The sequence below is a fragment of the Paroedura picta genome, chromosome 8 (genome assembly GCF_049243985.1).
Source record: "Paroedura picta isolate Pp20150507F chromosome 8, Ppicta_v3.0, whole genome shotgun sequence".
In the NCBI taxonomy this organism is placed as follows: domain Eukaryota; kingdom Metazoa; phylum Chordata; class Lepidosauria; order Squamata; family Gekkonidae; genus Paroedura; species Paroedura picta.
The window spans coordinates 1,442,032-1,456,659 of NC_135376.1; the positions used below are offsets into that span (position 1 = coordinate 1,442,032).

The following is a 14,628-nucleotide window of genomic DNA, read 5'->3' on the forward strand; positions in this document are numbered from 1 at the left end:
AAAATGGCTGCCTTGGAGTTTGGACCCAACAGCATTTTATCCCATGGAGGTCCCTCCCCTCTGCAAACCCTGCCCTCCACAGGCTACCCCCCCCCATCCCAATCTCCAGGGATTTCCCAACCCGTAGCTGGTATTCCTACCCTACCTATCCCAGTATGGACCAGGGCAGGTGTTTGGAGCAGGTAGGGGACATTCCCAAGGTCTCTCCTCTGGAAGCACCCACTGGAAGCACCCACTCCAGCCTCCACAGGATCCATCCCCTATAAAACAGCGTGGTATCCAGAGGGGATGCGATACCTGGAATAAATCTTTGTTGGCCTTAAAGGTGCTCGTGGACTCTGATTTCATTGTGCTACTTCAGACCAACCCGGCTACCTATTTGAATCTGTCCTCACCAGACAGCAGACACTCAACAGGGCTGGTCCTTGGGAGGGAAACCACCAGGGATGGCTCTGCAGAGGCAGGAGAGACTTGGAAGCCCCTTGCCAGGGTCGCCACAAGATGGCTGCGGCTTCACGGCACTTTGCACACACCTGAACACACACCCGCTTCCGTGCTTGCACAGATACCCCTGCTGCCACCGCAAGCAGGAGACCCGGGGCAGTCCCAGAGATCAGGAAAGCCAAATCTGAGTCAGTGGCACCCTGAAGACCAATCAAGTTTTCTCTGGGTACAAACTTTGGCGCACAGGAAAGCTCCTCCCAAGGAGACCTTGGACGCCAGGGCTTCTCTGCAGCTTCAGGCCAACACGGCTCCCCTCCTGAACCTAGCAAGGAGCGCCTTGGGAGCCGGAAGAGAGCCCCCCTAGCTGTGGGCACCCTTACCACCCACACCCACGCCAGCCCCTCGGCCTCCTGGTGCTTGGCCAGAAGCTGCTTTCACCCCCACGGCCCCCGAGACAACCCCAGGGCCCTGCGGCCACCAAGCTCCCCCAGCCTCCCCCAGCCTGCAGCTCCCGGCCAGAGAGGCCCGCAGCAGCCCGGAGGAGCTGAGGAAATCCTTCCGCGGAGGGCCTGAGCCAAAGGCCGCCTGCTGCCGCCTGTCATTTGCAGGGATTAATTACCTGAGGGAGAGCGGGGGAGCGGCGCATTCCTCGCCGGGCCGCGCCCACTCGAGAGGTTGACATCAGGCATGCAGCCCCCCCCATCCGTGCCGCCACAAACCACAAAGGGGGAGGCTGGAGGGGGGGGAGCGCTGTGTGGTGGCCGGGGAAGGGGAAACGCTGGGAGCGCGTGGGCCGCCCAGGGGAGGAAGAGTGACCCTCAGAGCTTCCGGCGCACGGCCCTGGCTGCTGCAGGTGGAGGGTGCCAGGAAGGCCAGCCCGTTGCAATTCTCCCTAATGGGCACAAAAGACGCCTCGGGGTGCCCCTGCTCCCCACCCACCCCTCCAAAGCTTTGATGCGTGAGCCCACTCCTTCTGTCCGGCACTCGGAGCAGCTGGATGCAAAGCTCCGTCCTGAAATTAGGCCTAAGAAGAATCAGCAACAGCCACAGCCCCCCCTCCCTCTGTATCAGCTCTCTCATGACAACGACCCACTTCTCTCTGAAGCAAATGCATCTACGGCAGGAGGACACAAGCCTCACCTGCACAAGCACCACCTGCAGTCCACAGTCAGGCCCAGGTGACCCCGCCCCCATTAGTAGCCAGACCCCCACCAGGAGGTCCCAAGGACCATTTCCCGGCCAGCAATCCTCCTGAGACGACCGATGGTCAGAGGCCGGCTGAGTCCCTGAAGCCAGGCATGCACGGGGGCTGTCTGGAGAGGCATCCTTCTGCCATCCTATCTAATCCTCATTACCACTGCAATATCCTGCAGCAATCAGTTCCAGAGGTGAAAGGCGTTCCAGAGAGTAATTAACAGGTGGAATTCACAGCCACAGGAAGTGGCGGCAGCTGCAAGCACAGGCAGCTTCAAGAGGGGATGGGGAAATATCTGGAGCAGAGGTCCCTGCTGGCTCTTGGCTACGAGGCACAGAGGGCCTTCCTCAGCCAGCGCTCTGTGAAACCGCAGGGTCCTGGAAAGGTTTCCCAAATGGGTGGGACTGAATTAATTTTTAATATATTTCTCCCCATTTGTTAGACATTTGTGGAGTACAATGACCATACGTGGTCATGTCAGCCTGCCCCCCTCCCCAAATGGCCACTGGCGGGCCTGGAGGGGGTGGGCAGGGGAGGGGTCCCAGGTGGGATGCCCACAGCTCTGCTTCCCAGCCACATTCTGCACGATCGTGCCACTTCTGGGTTTCTCGAAGCCCAAAATAATGTTTCAGAGGTTTCCCAATGGTAAAAAAGTTGAGAGGGAACCGTCTGTCTGGGGCAAGGAAGGTCTGTCTTCTTGGGGCTTGGGGTGGGGGGCAAGACTGGGAGGGCTCCTGGAGTTCTGGCTCCACCGGTGGACCTCCTAATGACCCCTGGGGTTTGGGCCACTTTGTGAGCCCAGAAGGTTGGACTGGATGGGCGACTGGCCTGGTCCAACAGGGCTCCTCTGATGGTATTACATCGGGGGCAGGGATGCTCTGTCTTCTGGGTGCTTGGGGGGCCACAATGGCAGGGCTTCTGCAGTTCCGGCCCCTTAGGTGGACCTCCTGATTGCCCCTGGGTTTTGGCCACTGTGTGACGTGGACTGGATGGGCCACTGGCCTGATCCAGCATGGCTTCTCTTCTGTCCTTAGACATCAGGTTTCTGCATCTGGACCAAGCAGCGTCTCCAGGGTCACTCAAATCCCATTTTTTCCGTCCCTCTGCCCTCAGTCTTTGAACAGGCCCTTCCATTCCATCTGCTGGTCTGATCAGCTGCTGGGTTTTCTGTTTTCGACTGGGCTTGGCCATTTCTGCTCCTGCCCAGTAGAGCAAAAGCACCACGCGGCTTTGGCTACCCCAAACGTTGTCTCTCATTGCATGTTCTGTTCCACAATCCACGCAGGCGGCTTGAAAGAATTGTTGTTATTATATTATAGTTGTTAAATACAGTATCGAATAGGCTGCCTAAGGAGGTGGAAAGCTCCCCCTCACTGGCATTCTTCAAGCAAGCAAAGGTTGGATACACACTTTTCTTGGATGCTTTAGGATGCTTTGGGCTGATCCTGCGTTGAGCAGGGGGTTGGACTAGATGGCCTGTATGGCCCCTTCCAACTCTAGGATTCTATGATTCTATGTTATTATATTATAAAGATTTGCCTTTTTTGGCAAAACTTGTGGGGCATTTTTGGAGACTGAAAAACTGTGTCAAAAAACATTTTTACCCTTGCACCATTGGCCTTGAAGAAGAAGAAGAAGAGTTGCTTTTTATACCCCGCTTTTCACTGCCTGAATGAGTCTCCAAGTGGCTTCCGAACGCTTTCCCTTCCTCTCCACACAACAGGCAACCTGTGAGGTAGGTGGCTCTATGAGAACTGCTCTGTGAGAACAGCTCTAACAGGACTGTGTCTTCTCCAAGGTCACCCAGCGGGCTGCATGGGAGGGAGTGGGGAATCAAGCCTGGCTCGCCAGCTTGGAAAACGTCCCTCTTAACTAGGATGCCAAGAAGCCAGCTCCTTGGTGACTAAAGAAAACCCCCATGTCCAGAGACATTCAACCTCCAAATTCCAGCACCAGGGGACAACATCTGGGGAAGGTCACAGCCTCCGAACGACACTGTCTGAACTCCAGAAGTGGTCCAAAAGAGCAAGAGTCCAGGAGCACCGAAAAGGCTGTCTAAACGCGTGAGTCACTGCTCACTTCTTCAGATATACGTGTGACTCCCCAGAGCTCCCAACGGGCAACAGATTTTGTTGGCCTGCAAGGTGCCCGGAGTCTTTTCCGCTGCTCCATGAGGGATAACAAAGCCGTTTGAGGACCTGAAAGGGACTGGGAAGTGGAGGTGGCCAGAAAATTCCCTGCTTGCGGCTGGAGAGCTCTCAGAGCAGCATCCGTGACCACAAATTGCACTATTTCGAGCCAGTAAATTTCCTGCTGACTTCAAACGCCCTCAATCCTCTCCCCGCCAGCCCCGCCCCCTGCGTTTCCAGCCCCAAACTTCAAGAGGTGGGCAGGCCCCGTCAGGCTGCGCTTCAGAAGAACTGGCAGCGTCCCCCAATTTCCTCACCAGCCCCGCGGGCGAAGGGGAGCGAGAGAGGCAAGTCCCAACGGAGCACGCAGGGCCCTCCTGCTCCACTCGGCGCCTCTGGTCTTGTCTTTGAGCTCGCTGGGCAAGCTGGGTCATGCTCTGCCCTCCCTCCGGCCCGATCCGTCTGCCACGCACGCAAGCGCTCCACGGCCAGCTTTCCGCTGCAGGGGAACAACCCTGAAAGCTCTTCTCACTGAAGGCATGGAGAGGTCGTGGGGGTCCCTGGCAGAGCCCCCTCTGGCTGCTTCCCAAGGGGGTGGGGAGGGCAGGGGGAGAGCTGGAAGGGGGCTCCAGGGTCATCTAGTCCAACCCGCTGCACAGTGCAGGAGATTTGCAACTACCTGCCTGCCCACAAGGGACGCCAAATGACACCCTTCTGCCCACCCACTCACAATCTGCCTAAGTTCATAAAATCAGATGTCTCTCTAGCCTCTGCTTAAAAATCTCCAGAGATGGAGAACCCACCACCTCCCGAGGAAGCCTATTCCCCTGAGGAACCGCTCTCACTGTCCCATTGTATACGGCACTGGTCAGACCACACCTGGAGTACTGTGTGCAGTTCTGGAGGCCTCACTTCAAGAAGGACATCGATAAAATTGAAAGGGTACAGAGGAGAGCGACGAAGATGATCTGGGGCCAAGGGACCAAGCCCTATGAAGATAGGTTGAGGGACTTGGGAATGTTCAGCCTGGAGAAAAGGAGGTTGAGAGGGGACATGATAGCCCTCTTTAAGTATTTGAAAGGTTGTCACTTGGAGGAGGGCAGGATGCTGTTTCTGCTGGCTGCAGAGGAAAGGACACGCAGTAATGGGTTTAAACTTCAAGTACAACGATATAGGCTAGATATCAGGAAAAAGTTTTTCACAGTCAGAGTAGTTCAGCAGTGGAAGGGGCTGCCTAAGGAGGTGGTGAGCTCCCCCTCACTGGCAGTCTTCAAGCAAAGGTTGGATACACACTTTTCTTGGATGCTTTAGGATGCTTAGGGCTGATCCTGCGTTGAGCAGGGGGTTGGACTAGATGGCCTGTATGGCCCCTTCCAACTCTATGATTCTATGATTCTAGGATTCTATGAACTTCTTCCGGGTGTTTAGCTGAAAATTCTTTTGAATTAATGTCATCCCACTGGTTCTGGTCCGCCCCCAGGCTTCTCTTTGGGGCTGTTGGGACCCGAGGACGAATCACAGAGAGCCACCTCCTTGGCAAGGCAAGTGCTTCGGTCTCAGGCTGACAGGACCAGGTTCCAAGAGTAGCCCCGTCCTGCATCTCCCCCCCCCCCAGCTCCTTTGCCATAGCACAGGCTGGCAAAACCTGCGGTTCAGTAGAAGAGCTGGTTTTTATACCCTGCTTTTCACTACCCGAAGGAGTCTCAAAGCAGCTTACAATCACCTTCTCTTCCCTGTGAGGTTGGGGGGTGAGGGTGGAGAGAGCTCTGAGAGAAACTGCTCTGAAAGAACAGCTCTAACAGGACTGTGACTGGCTCAAGGCCACCCAGCTGGCTCCAAGTGGAGGAGGAGCGGGGATTCAAACCCGGTTCGCCAGATTAGAGGCCACCGTTCTTAACCACGACACCACGGCAGCATCTCCAGAGGAAAGGACCAGGCAGGAGGGGATGGGAAAGACCCGAGAGAGGTTGCCTGTCTGAGGAGACAAAACTGACCCTGATGGATGCAGAGCTGGATTTGGGGGAAGGCTTCTTCCGTTTGTGAGAACTTACATACTTGGGGGCGGGGGATAGAGTTCAAATCACGGCATATTCAGATGGAGAGCAACCCAATGCAAATACAAAATGTTTGTCCTGCCATGGGGCAGCTGACAGGAAGACCCAGAGTTCAGGTGGGGAAGCCTTAATAAGCAGGACCGCCCAGGGGCCGAGGTCTGGACCCAGCTGCCCAGCATAATGCCTTCTATGATTTGGGCCCCCTGCTTGTGGGGTGGGGCCTGCCTGGGCAGGGTAGGAAAGGTTCCCCCTCCTCCAGCTTCCTGCTAAATGGATTTAGGAGGGTCACCTTATTGGTCTGAAGCAGGGGTGGCCCAGCTGTAGCTCTCCAGATGTCCGTGGACTGCAATTCCCGTGAGCCCCAGATGTCTGTGGACTACAATTCCCATGAGCCCCAGCAGGGGCTCATGGGAATTGTAGTCCACGGACATCTGCAGAGCCACAGCTCGGCAGAAGGAGCAGAACCAGGATTGAGTCCCCTTTAAGAGCAAGAACGTTTAATTCTGGATAGAAGCTTCTGAGCAAGAATTCAAGCTCAGGTGTGTGTGTGTGTGGGGGGGGGGTGGAGTGGGAAAGCCACTGCCTGGTTCTGGTTGGTCTTTTGCACTCCTGCACAGCTCTGGGAGGTTCCTGGGCCCAAGTGAACACTTCCTGTACTTCCTCCCAACTCCACCCAGCAGGCTTTGACCCTTGGTCCGTGTCCAGCCCAGCAGCTGCGTCACACCCCGGCCTGCAGGGCTCAAGGATCCAAACGACAGCCAAGAAAGAGCTTCGTCCCCAGCCAGACCATCCGTCCACCAAGCTGAGGGCTGCCTGCTGTGACTGGCAGGGGCTCTCCGGGGTCTCAGACGGGCTCACGTCACCTCTGGCCACATCTGTTCACTGGGGTTTGCATCGCCTGGCCTCAAAGCGGAGCAGCCACTGAGAGCAAGTTGGCTCTTTGATAAAAGCACCATTTCTTGATAATCCATATGACCCTGGCTATCAAGGGGAGGGGCATTTCCCACTGGACCGTCCCAAGAAGAGGAAAGAACCAGAGCCCCTGACTCCATGCCGGCCCTCAGGCCTGAGGCAGACGAGCAATTCAATGGGGTTCCGGGATCAGGCGGCAAAATCCATGCCATTTGCCCAAGAACCAGCCAGGCATCCCCCTGAACTCACTTCAAATATCTGCTCTCAATCCTATGCTGTCAGCTAAAAGGACAAGGAACTCCATCTACAGAAGCATCACATCGAAATTGCAAGATGTCCGAGTCCTGCTGTAACCACATTGGTCTGACCCTCCTGGAGTCCTGTGAGCAGTTCTGGAGGCCTCACTTCAAAAAGGACATGGACAAAACGGAGAGGGAGAAGAGGAGAGCTACAAGGAGGATCCGGGGCCTGGGGACCCTGGGAGGAGAGGCTGAGGGACTTGGGAGTGTTCAGCCTGGAGAAGAGGAGGCGGAGAGGGGACAGGGGGGCTCTCTGGAAGGATCAGAAAGGCTGTCCCTTGGAGGAGGGCAGGGAGAGGGTCCTGTGGCAGCAGAGGAGAGGACCTCAGTACTGGTTTTAAACTTCCTGCGGCAGCCATTTTGTGTCCAAATTCCAAAGGGGCCCAACGGTGCTGTGTGAGATTTCAGGATGGGATTAAAAGCCATAATTGTAATGAGTGTGGGCCAAGCCCTGCTATGAGAGGCATTACACTTTATGGACCGATCTGAGGGCTCCATTGAGGACCGGTCAGGGCTCTCGGGGGCCCATCCGAAAGCGTCTCGAACTTGGGGCTGTTCGGCTTTGATGGTTGATTGTTGCTACTGCTGAATAAAGAAAGCCGTTTTCGAAGAACTACTGAGGCCGTGAACCTACAGACTGAACAAGAGTGCTGGGGGGTGGAGGAGAGGTTGGGATCCACCCTTTCCTCTAAGAGGCTCAAGGATCTGCCAGAATGGTGCAAAACAGCATCTCTGTGGGCGAACCCTCCCTCCCTCCCCAACATGCACACGGCAGGAGGGCTTGCATGCCGAACGGCAGCCTCCTTGGAGAACTGCCAGGGAAAATCTCCTTCTCTCCCCCTTCCTCAGGCTTCTGCTGAGCCACTTCAGATGCTGCTTCACGAGCCCATCACAGTGTGGTAATTCATAGAATCATAGAGTGGGAAAGTTGGACTAGATGGCCCAGGAGATTCCTTCCAACTCTGTGATTCTATGATTCTAACCCTCTCGCTCCCCCACTGTCACCTGCCACCCCCTTGAACCTTCACAGGATCAGCCTCTCCGTCAGATGGCTCTCCAGCCTCTCTAAAAATCTCCAAAGATGGAGAAACCACCACCTCCCAAGGAATACTCTTCCACCGAGAAACCACTCTAACTGTTAGGAACTTCTTCTGGATGAGATGGAATTTCTTTTGCAGTAATTTCATCCCATGGGTTCTGGTCCGTCCCTCCGGGGCAAGAGAGAACAATTCAATTTAAAGAAGACGACAAAGAGATACACGCCAAAGAGATGCATGTCCCTTTCCCGGCAATATGAGGACAGTCCAAGCCAAGTAAAGTAAATAAATGAGATGCTTCAGCTTTCCTAATCTGGGGAGGAAAGAGATGTGGCTGTCTGGGGGGTCTCTCTTTGTCTTCGTCCTTGAATGGGGCGGGGGAGCACTGCCAACTTGTCCCTTTCGCTGATTCGGCCGTATTTATTCGTTCCGATGAGATTCATCCTGCCTCTCCTCCCATCACCACCAGAAGGCCTCAGACAGCTTATAAGAAGGCCAAAGGACAGTTGGACAGTTGTAGCCATACCAGAGGCAAACCACCACTGCAAGACGCCAGGCTGAGAGCCCTCATCAATATTCATACCCACCTGCCCTAAATTATCAAAATGCCTTTGTAAGAGAACCTGTCTCCTGTCTCTTCCTCAAAACTAATGCTAAGTGGCAACTCCTCAACCTCTTCGGCCAGGCAGCCCCGCATAATCGGAACCCCGAACAGCTCACACATGAGCGGAATCATAGAATCGTAGAGTTGGAAGGGGCCATACAGGCCATCTAGTCCAACCCCCTGGAAGAGGATCCAGCTCTCTGGAGGGTGGCACAAGGTGGGAGGGACCATAACTAGAGTGTGGGTTCGCAGAAGAATCAGCCATCACTGTACCTCCATTGGCCACATGGACCAGAGAGGATGGACCAGAGAGGCTTTTCCTCCCATGGACTAGAAACTTAGCAGAGAGGGGAATCTCACAGTCAATGGACTGGGCACAAACTACTTTGGGAAGGGCGGTCATACTGATTTGCAGTCACATATTTGAGTCCAGTAGCACCTTCAAGACAAACGCAATTTTCAAAGCTTTCGAGATTAAAAATTCTGTTCAAAAGTCTTGCAACTGACACAGGGAACTCTGGCCCTTGAACGTTCATACCCCGAAAGGCTGGTCAGCCCCTAAGAGGCTACTGGATTCGAATCTATTTGGTGGGCTGGGTCAGCCCGCATGCGTTTCTGAAGCATCAATCGCCATACGGCATAGATTTACACCTGCTATGCAGGAATGCTGCAGGGAACGGATCCTGACTCCTTCCCTATTAATGCTCCTTCCCTAGCGCACGTTCTTTGATGTCAATGAATCCATTTTAAAAATGCACCTGCCTAGTTCTCCTATGCAAGCTACATAATCATAGAATCATAGAATCATAGAGTTGGAAGGGGCCATGCAGGCCATCTCGTCCAACCCCCTGCTCAGTGCAGGATCAGCCCTAAGCATCCTAAAGCATCCAAGAAAAGTGTGCATCCAACCTTTGCTTGAAGACTGCCAGTGAGGGGGAGCTCACCACCTCCTTGGGCAGCCTATTCCACTGCCGAACTACTCTGGCTGTGAAAAATTATTTCCTGATATCTAGCCTATATCGTTGTCCTTGAAGTTTAAACCCATTACTGCGTGTCCTCTCCTCTGCAGCCAACAGAAACAGCCTCCTGCCCTCCTCCAAGTGACAACCTTTCAAATAATGTTTCAGCTGCCAAGATCGTTTTACTTTGGATACAGAGAGAGCCATTTACTCCCTCCTTCTAGGCTTCTGGGGTCGGGTCCATGGCTCAGTGGCAGAGCCTCTGCTTGGCAGGCAGAAGGTCCCCGGTTCAATCCCCAGTGGCATCTCCGGTTAAAAGGACCAGGCAGGAGGGGATGGGAAGGACCTCTGCCCTGGAGAGCTGCTGCCAGTCTGAGCAGGCAATACTGAACTGGATGCACCAAGGGCCTGGCTGAGTATGAAGCAGCTTCCTGCAGGGCTCAGGTTCCCACGATGGCTCCAAAGTGGTGGACGTGTTAGTCTCCGGTCACAAAGTCCACTGGCTCTTTCAAGACTAACAACATTGATTTCTGCATGCATTTTTGTGAGTCTTACCCACTTCTTTGGGTTTGTAATTACTGTTTTTGTATTGGATGCATTTTGTATTGGATGTATTTTTGCTGTTTTTGTATTGGATGCATTTTCTATACATATTTTAGATCTCATACTAACGATGGGCTTTTGTGGGGGGGGGGGGTTAAAATATGATTTCACTGTGTTTTAATTTCTTAACCCCCCCCCATTGGTGTCCCTTGTGAGTGAACAAAGGAGATAAATCTGGCGAAATAAAAGTAGCCAAACATAGAAAAAAGAACATGAGAAAAGCCCTGCTGGGTCAGCCACAGGGCAGAGAGGACTTTCTCTGATGTTGCCTCCTGCCTCTGGAATTCAGAGGTTTAGTGCCTCTGAACCTGGAGGTTCCCTTTAGTTATCCTGGGCAGTAAAGTTCCCTTTAGCCATATCCTCCTTTTCAATCCACTCTGGTAATGGTGCCACGTCCAGCCACGGGATTCCCAGCACGGTGCGGTGGCTCAGAGCGGCAGACGCCAATCTGGAGCAGCTGGCTGCATAGGGAGCTCTGCCCTCCTCCTCCTCCCTATGCAGCCAGCTGAGTAACCTTGGGCCAGCCCCAGTTCTCCTGAGAGCAGTTCTTACAGCACGAGACCTTCCCAAAGGGATGGCAGCGGCAGATTCTGGGTGCCTCTCTATGGGATCATCATCGAAATGAGACAATTCGGACGCAATGGGACAACCAGCCGCAAATTAAAGAACAAACCCAAAAGCGCAGACCGCCCAGGTTTGGCCATTTCTGCAGGATGAGCACCAGCAGGCTGACCCATAGACTCCTCTGGAGGGAACGGCCCGCTGAATGGAAGATCCAACTTGTTTTAATGATGCATTTGCAGGTTGCTTTTCATGGCCTTTAAGGTCATATTTAGAAGAGGGCTGCTTTTTTATACCCCAGTTATACCCAAAGGAGTCCCAGACCTTTCCCTTCCTCTACCCGTAACAGACACCCTGTAAGAGAGCTCTGAGAGAACAGCCCTAAGAAAACTGTGACTAGCCCAAGATCACCAAGCTGGCTGTATGTAGAGGGATCAAACCCGGTCTGCTGCTCTTAACCACGAAGCCATGCTGGGGGCTCTATGGGAGCAGAAAAGGCAGGGCGAAAACCTTGCCAATAAAAGTTTCCTTATTTCTGTGCCTGAAGAGGTCCTGCTCAGCCCCAGGTCGTGGGTGGGCTCCCCGTGGGTCCCCAGTGGCCCGGTGCAAACCTCTGATCGCCTCTTCTCAGGGCAGCCTTCATGGCACAGGGAAGGAGCAAACTAATTAGCAAAGAGAAGTCTGCATGCAAAGGAGGCGTTGCACACAAGGAAATTGGGAACACCAGCAGCTCCAGGGCATTGCCACATGGACTCATCAGGATGGCTCCCAGTCTCTGCAAGGAACCGTGCCCTTTCCACGTGACGGAGCCCTCCTCTCCAATGGGGCGCCCCCCAATCAACGCCCTCAGCGTCCACTTAGCCGGCCCCATTCTTCTTTTCCCAAACAGCCCCCTGGTCTATAGGCCCCCATTCCCAGCCTCCTTTCTCCCCTCCTCTGCCACAGTCTTCCCCGAGAGCCTTGACTGCTTGCAGAGGACTGTAGGGGACCCTCACCTCCCCGGGGGGATGCCAGCCTCCAGGGGGCAGCTGAAAACCTTCCGGAATTGCAGCTGGCCTCCATGTGGCAGTTATGCCGTAGATTCATGGCTGATTTGGAAGGTGGGAGGAGCTGGTATACAATTTTATACCAGCTCCTCCCCAAACCCACCCACTCCAGACTCCACTCCAAAAATCTCCAAGTATTTCCTAACTCAAAACCCAACCTCTTTTCCTTTGCTGGCCTGCCTCCAGCACCTTTTCCCCTACTGAGACACACAAACTCTCAGACATCTTCCCTTCGCTACACTCCTCCCATGCCTCTTCCCCCGTCAAATTACATCCTACAAGAGCCTAGAGCAGGGGTAGTCAAACTGCGGCCCTCCAGATGTCCATGGACTACAATTCCCAGGAGCCCCTGCCAGCGAATGCAAAAATAACAAATTTTAAAAGTATATTAAAATTTAATTAACTCCCACTCAGGTGGAGAACTTTTCCAGGGCCATCAAGAAACCACAAGGTTTCACAAAAACCCGGCTGGGAAAGTGTGGCCTGGAGGAACTTTCCTCTCCCTCAATGAAATGCATTCTGAACCCTTTCCACTTGACCTCCCTCCTTCTCCTCAGCCCAAAGTTGGGATGTTTGTGAAGATTCCATGGAGTGGCTGCAGCCCAGCCAGGGGTGGTGGCGGTGGCAGAAGAGGCTGGACCGGAAGGCCAGCAGACGGGCCACCTGGGGCCTCCACTCCAAACAGCCACGGTCCCTATTTGCCCCCACAAGACAGCCAAGGGCACAGATGGGGAGATTTGCACGTCCTTGCGCAAAGAGAGCCTGTGTGCCAACGGGGGCGCATTTGGAGGCGTCACTCCGCAATCCAGGCCTTTCCAATTTAAAAGCATGAAATAAAATGCCTCCCGTCCCACTCAAACAACAATTCAAGAGGCAGCCTTTCCCTCAGGAATGTTACAGCCTAATCAGATTTTCCAATTAAGCACCTCCCCAATTATGCACGATGATTAGGGATGCTTATCGCAGCCCTCTGGCTTCCAAAGGTGCGCTCTTGTCGGTTCTCCTGCTTGCTCTTAACCAACACACTGTCAACATCTCTTTTGCTGCCAGGGACAGGGATCCGGTGGGAGACCAAAACACGGCCGTAAGGCTGGGGGGGAGGCAGCTTCTGGCCGGGGGTTTTGCACACAATACTGAATATGACGCATACTTTGCGCTCGGGGGAAGACACGAAGTCGGTGCTAGCCCTCCTTCTGGGGGCACACAGAGTGGGGCTGAGGGTTACACAAGAGGAAGGATAAAACTGCAGCGCTGGATCATTCCCCAAAGGTCCAAGCGTGCCCCACTCACCTGCGGAGGGTGAAAATGGAAGCAGGAGCAGGCAGGCATCTCTTGGTCAGGAAGGAGATTAAACATACTCCCTTCACTGGGCAGGTCATATGGAGATGGGATACACGGCAGACGAACCATAACAGGGCAGAGGGGCTAAAACCTTCAAAAGAGCCCTGCTGGATCAGATCAACAGTCCATCTCATCTCATACAACGCCAGCCCCTTCCTCTGCAGGGCCAGCCACAGGGCAGAGAGGCCGAGGCCTTCCCCTGAGAAGACCCTCAGAAGAGCCCTGCTGGGTCAGGCCAGGGAGGGTCCCTCCAGTCCAGCCTCCCGTCTCACCCAGGGGCCAGCCAGTTCCTCTGCAGGGCCAGCCACAGGGCAGAGAGGCCGAGGCTTTCCCCTGAGAAGACCCCCAGAAGAGCCCTGCTGGGTCAGGCCAGGGAGGGTCCCTCCAGTTCAGCATCTTCTCTCACACAGTGGCCAACCAGTTTCTCTGCAGGGCCAGCCACAGGGCAGAGAGGCCGAGGCCTTCCCCTGAGAAGACCCTCAGAAGAGCCCTGCTGGGTCAGGCCACGGAGGGTCCCTCCAGTCCAGCCTCCCGTCTCACCCAGGGGCCGGCCAGTTCCTCTGCAGGGCCAGCCACAGGGCAGAGAGGCCGAGGCCTTCCCCTGAGAAGACCCCCAGAAGAGCCCTGCTGGGTCAGGCCAGGGAGGGTCCCTCCAGGCCAGCATCCTGCCTCTCACAATGGCCAACCAGGTCTTCTGGAGGGATAACCACAGGGCAGAGAGGAGGAGGCCTTCATAAGACCCTCAGAAGAGCCCTGCTGGGCCAAGCCAGGGAGGGTCCCTCCAGTCCAGCCTCCCGTCTCACCCAGGGGCCAGCCAGTTCCTCTGCAGGGCCAGCCACAGGGCAGAGAGGCCGAGGCCTTCCCCTGAGAAGGACCCCAAAAGAGCCCTGCTGGGTCAGGCCAGGGAGGGTCATAGAATCATAGAATCATAGAGTTGGAAGGGGCCATACAGGCCATCTAGTCCAACCCCCTGCTCAACGCAGGATTAGCCCTAAGCATCCTAAAGCATCCAAGAAAAGTGTGTATCCAACCTTTGCTTGAAGACTGCCAGTGAGGGGGAGCTCACCACCTCCTTAGGCAGCCTATTCCACTGCTGAACTACTCTGACTGAGAAAAACTTTTTCCTGATATCTAGCCTATATCGTTGTACTTGAAGTTTAAACCCATTACTGCGTGTCCTTTCCTCTGCAGCCAGCAGAAACAGCATCCTGCCCTCCTCCAAGTGACAACCTTTCAAATACTTAAAGAGGGCTATCATGTCCCCTCTCAACCTCCTTTTCTCCAGGCTGAACATTCCCAAGTCCCTCAACCTATCTTCATAGGGCTTGGTCCCTTGGCCGCAGATCATCCTCTTTGCTCTCCTCTGTACCCTTTCAATTTTATCTACGTCCTTCTTGAAGTGAGGCCTCCAGAACTGCACACAGTACTCCAGGTGTGGTCTGAC

At 54.6% G+C, this 14,628-nt stretch overlaps 1 protein-coding gene across 6 annotated transcripts in view; it reads right to left on the minus strand.

Annotated features, from left to right (window-relative positions):
- The window catches only part of TP63 (tumor protein p63), a 117,912-nt gene that overhangs the window by 26,521 nt on the left and 76,763 nt on the right, over positions 1 to 14,628 (minus strand). The window contains exon 1 of one of the 6 annotated variants that reach the window (XM_077348014.1): positions 1,064 to 1,207. The exons of the other annotated variants lie outside the window; for them this stretch is intronic. Within the exon in view, the coding sequence (XP_077204129.1) occupies positions 1,064 to 1,147 (84 nt within the window). The 5' untranslated portion in view covers positions 1,148 to 1,207. Of the gene's footprint in view, positions 1 to 1,063; positions 1,208 to 14,628 lie in introns of those variants that run through there. 6 annotated transcript variants of the gene reach the window in all.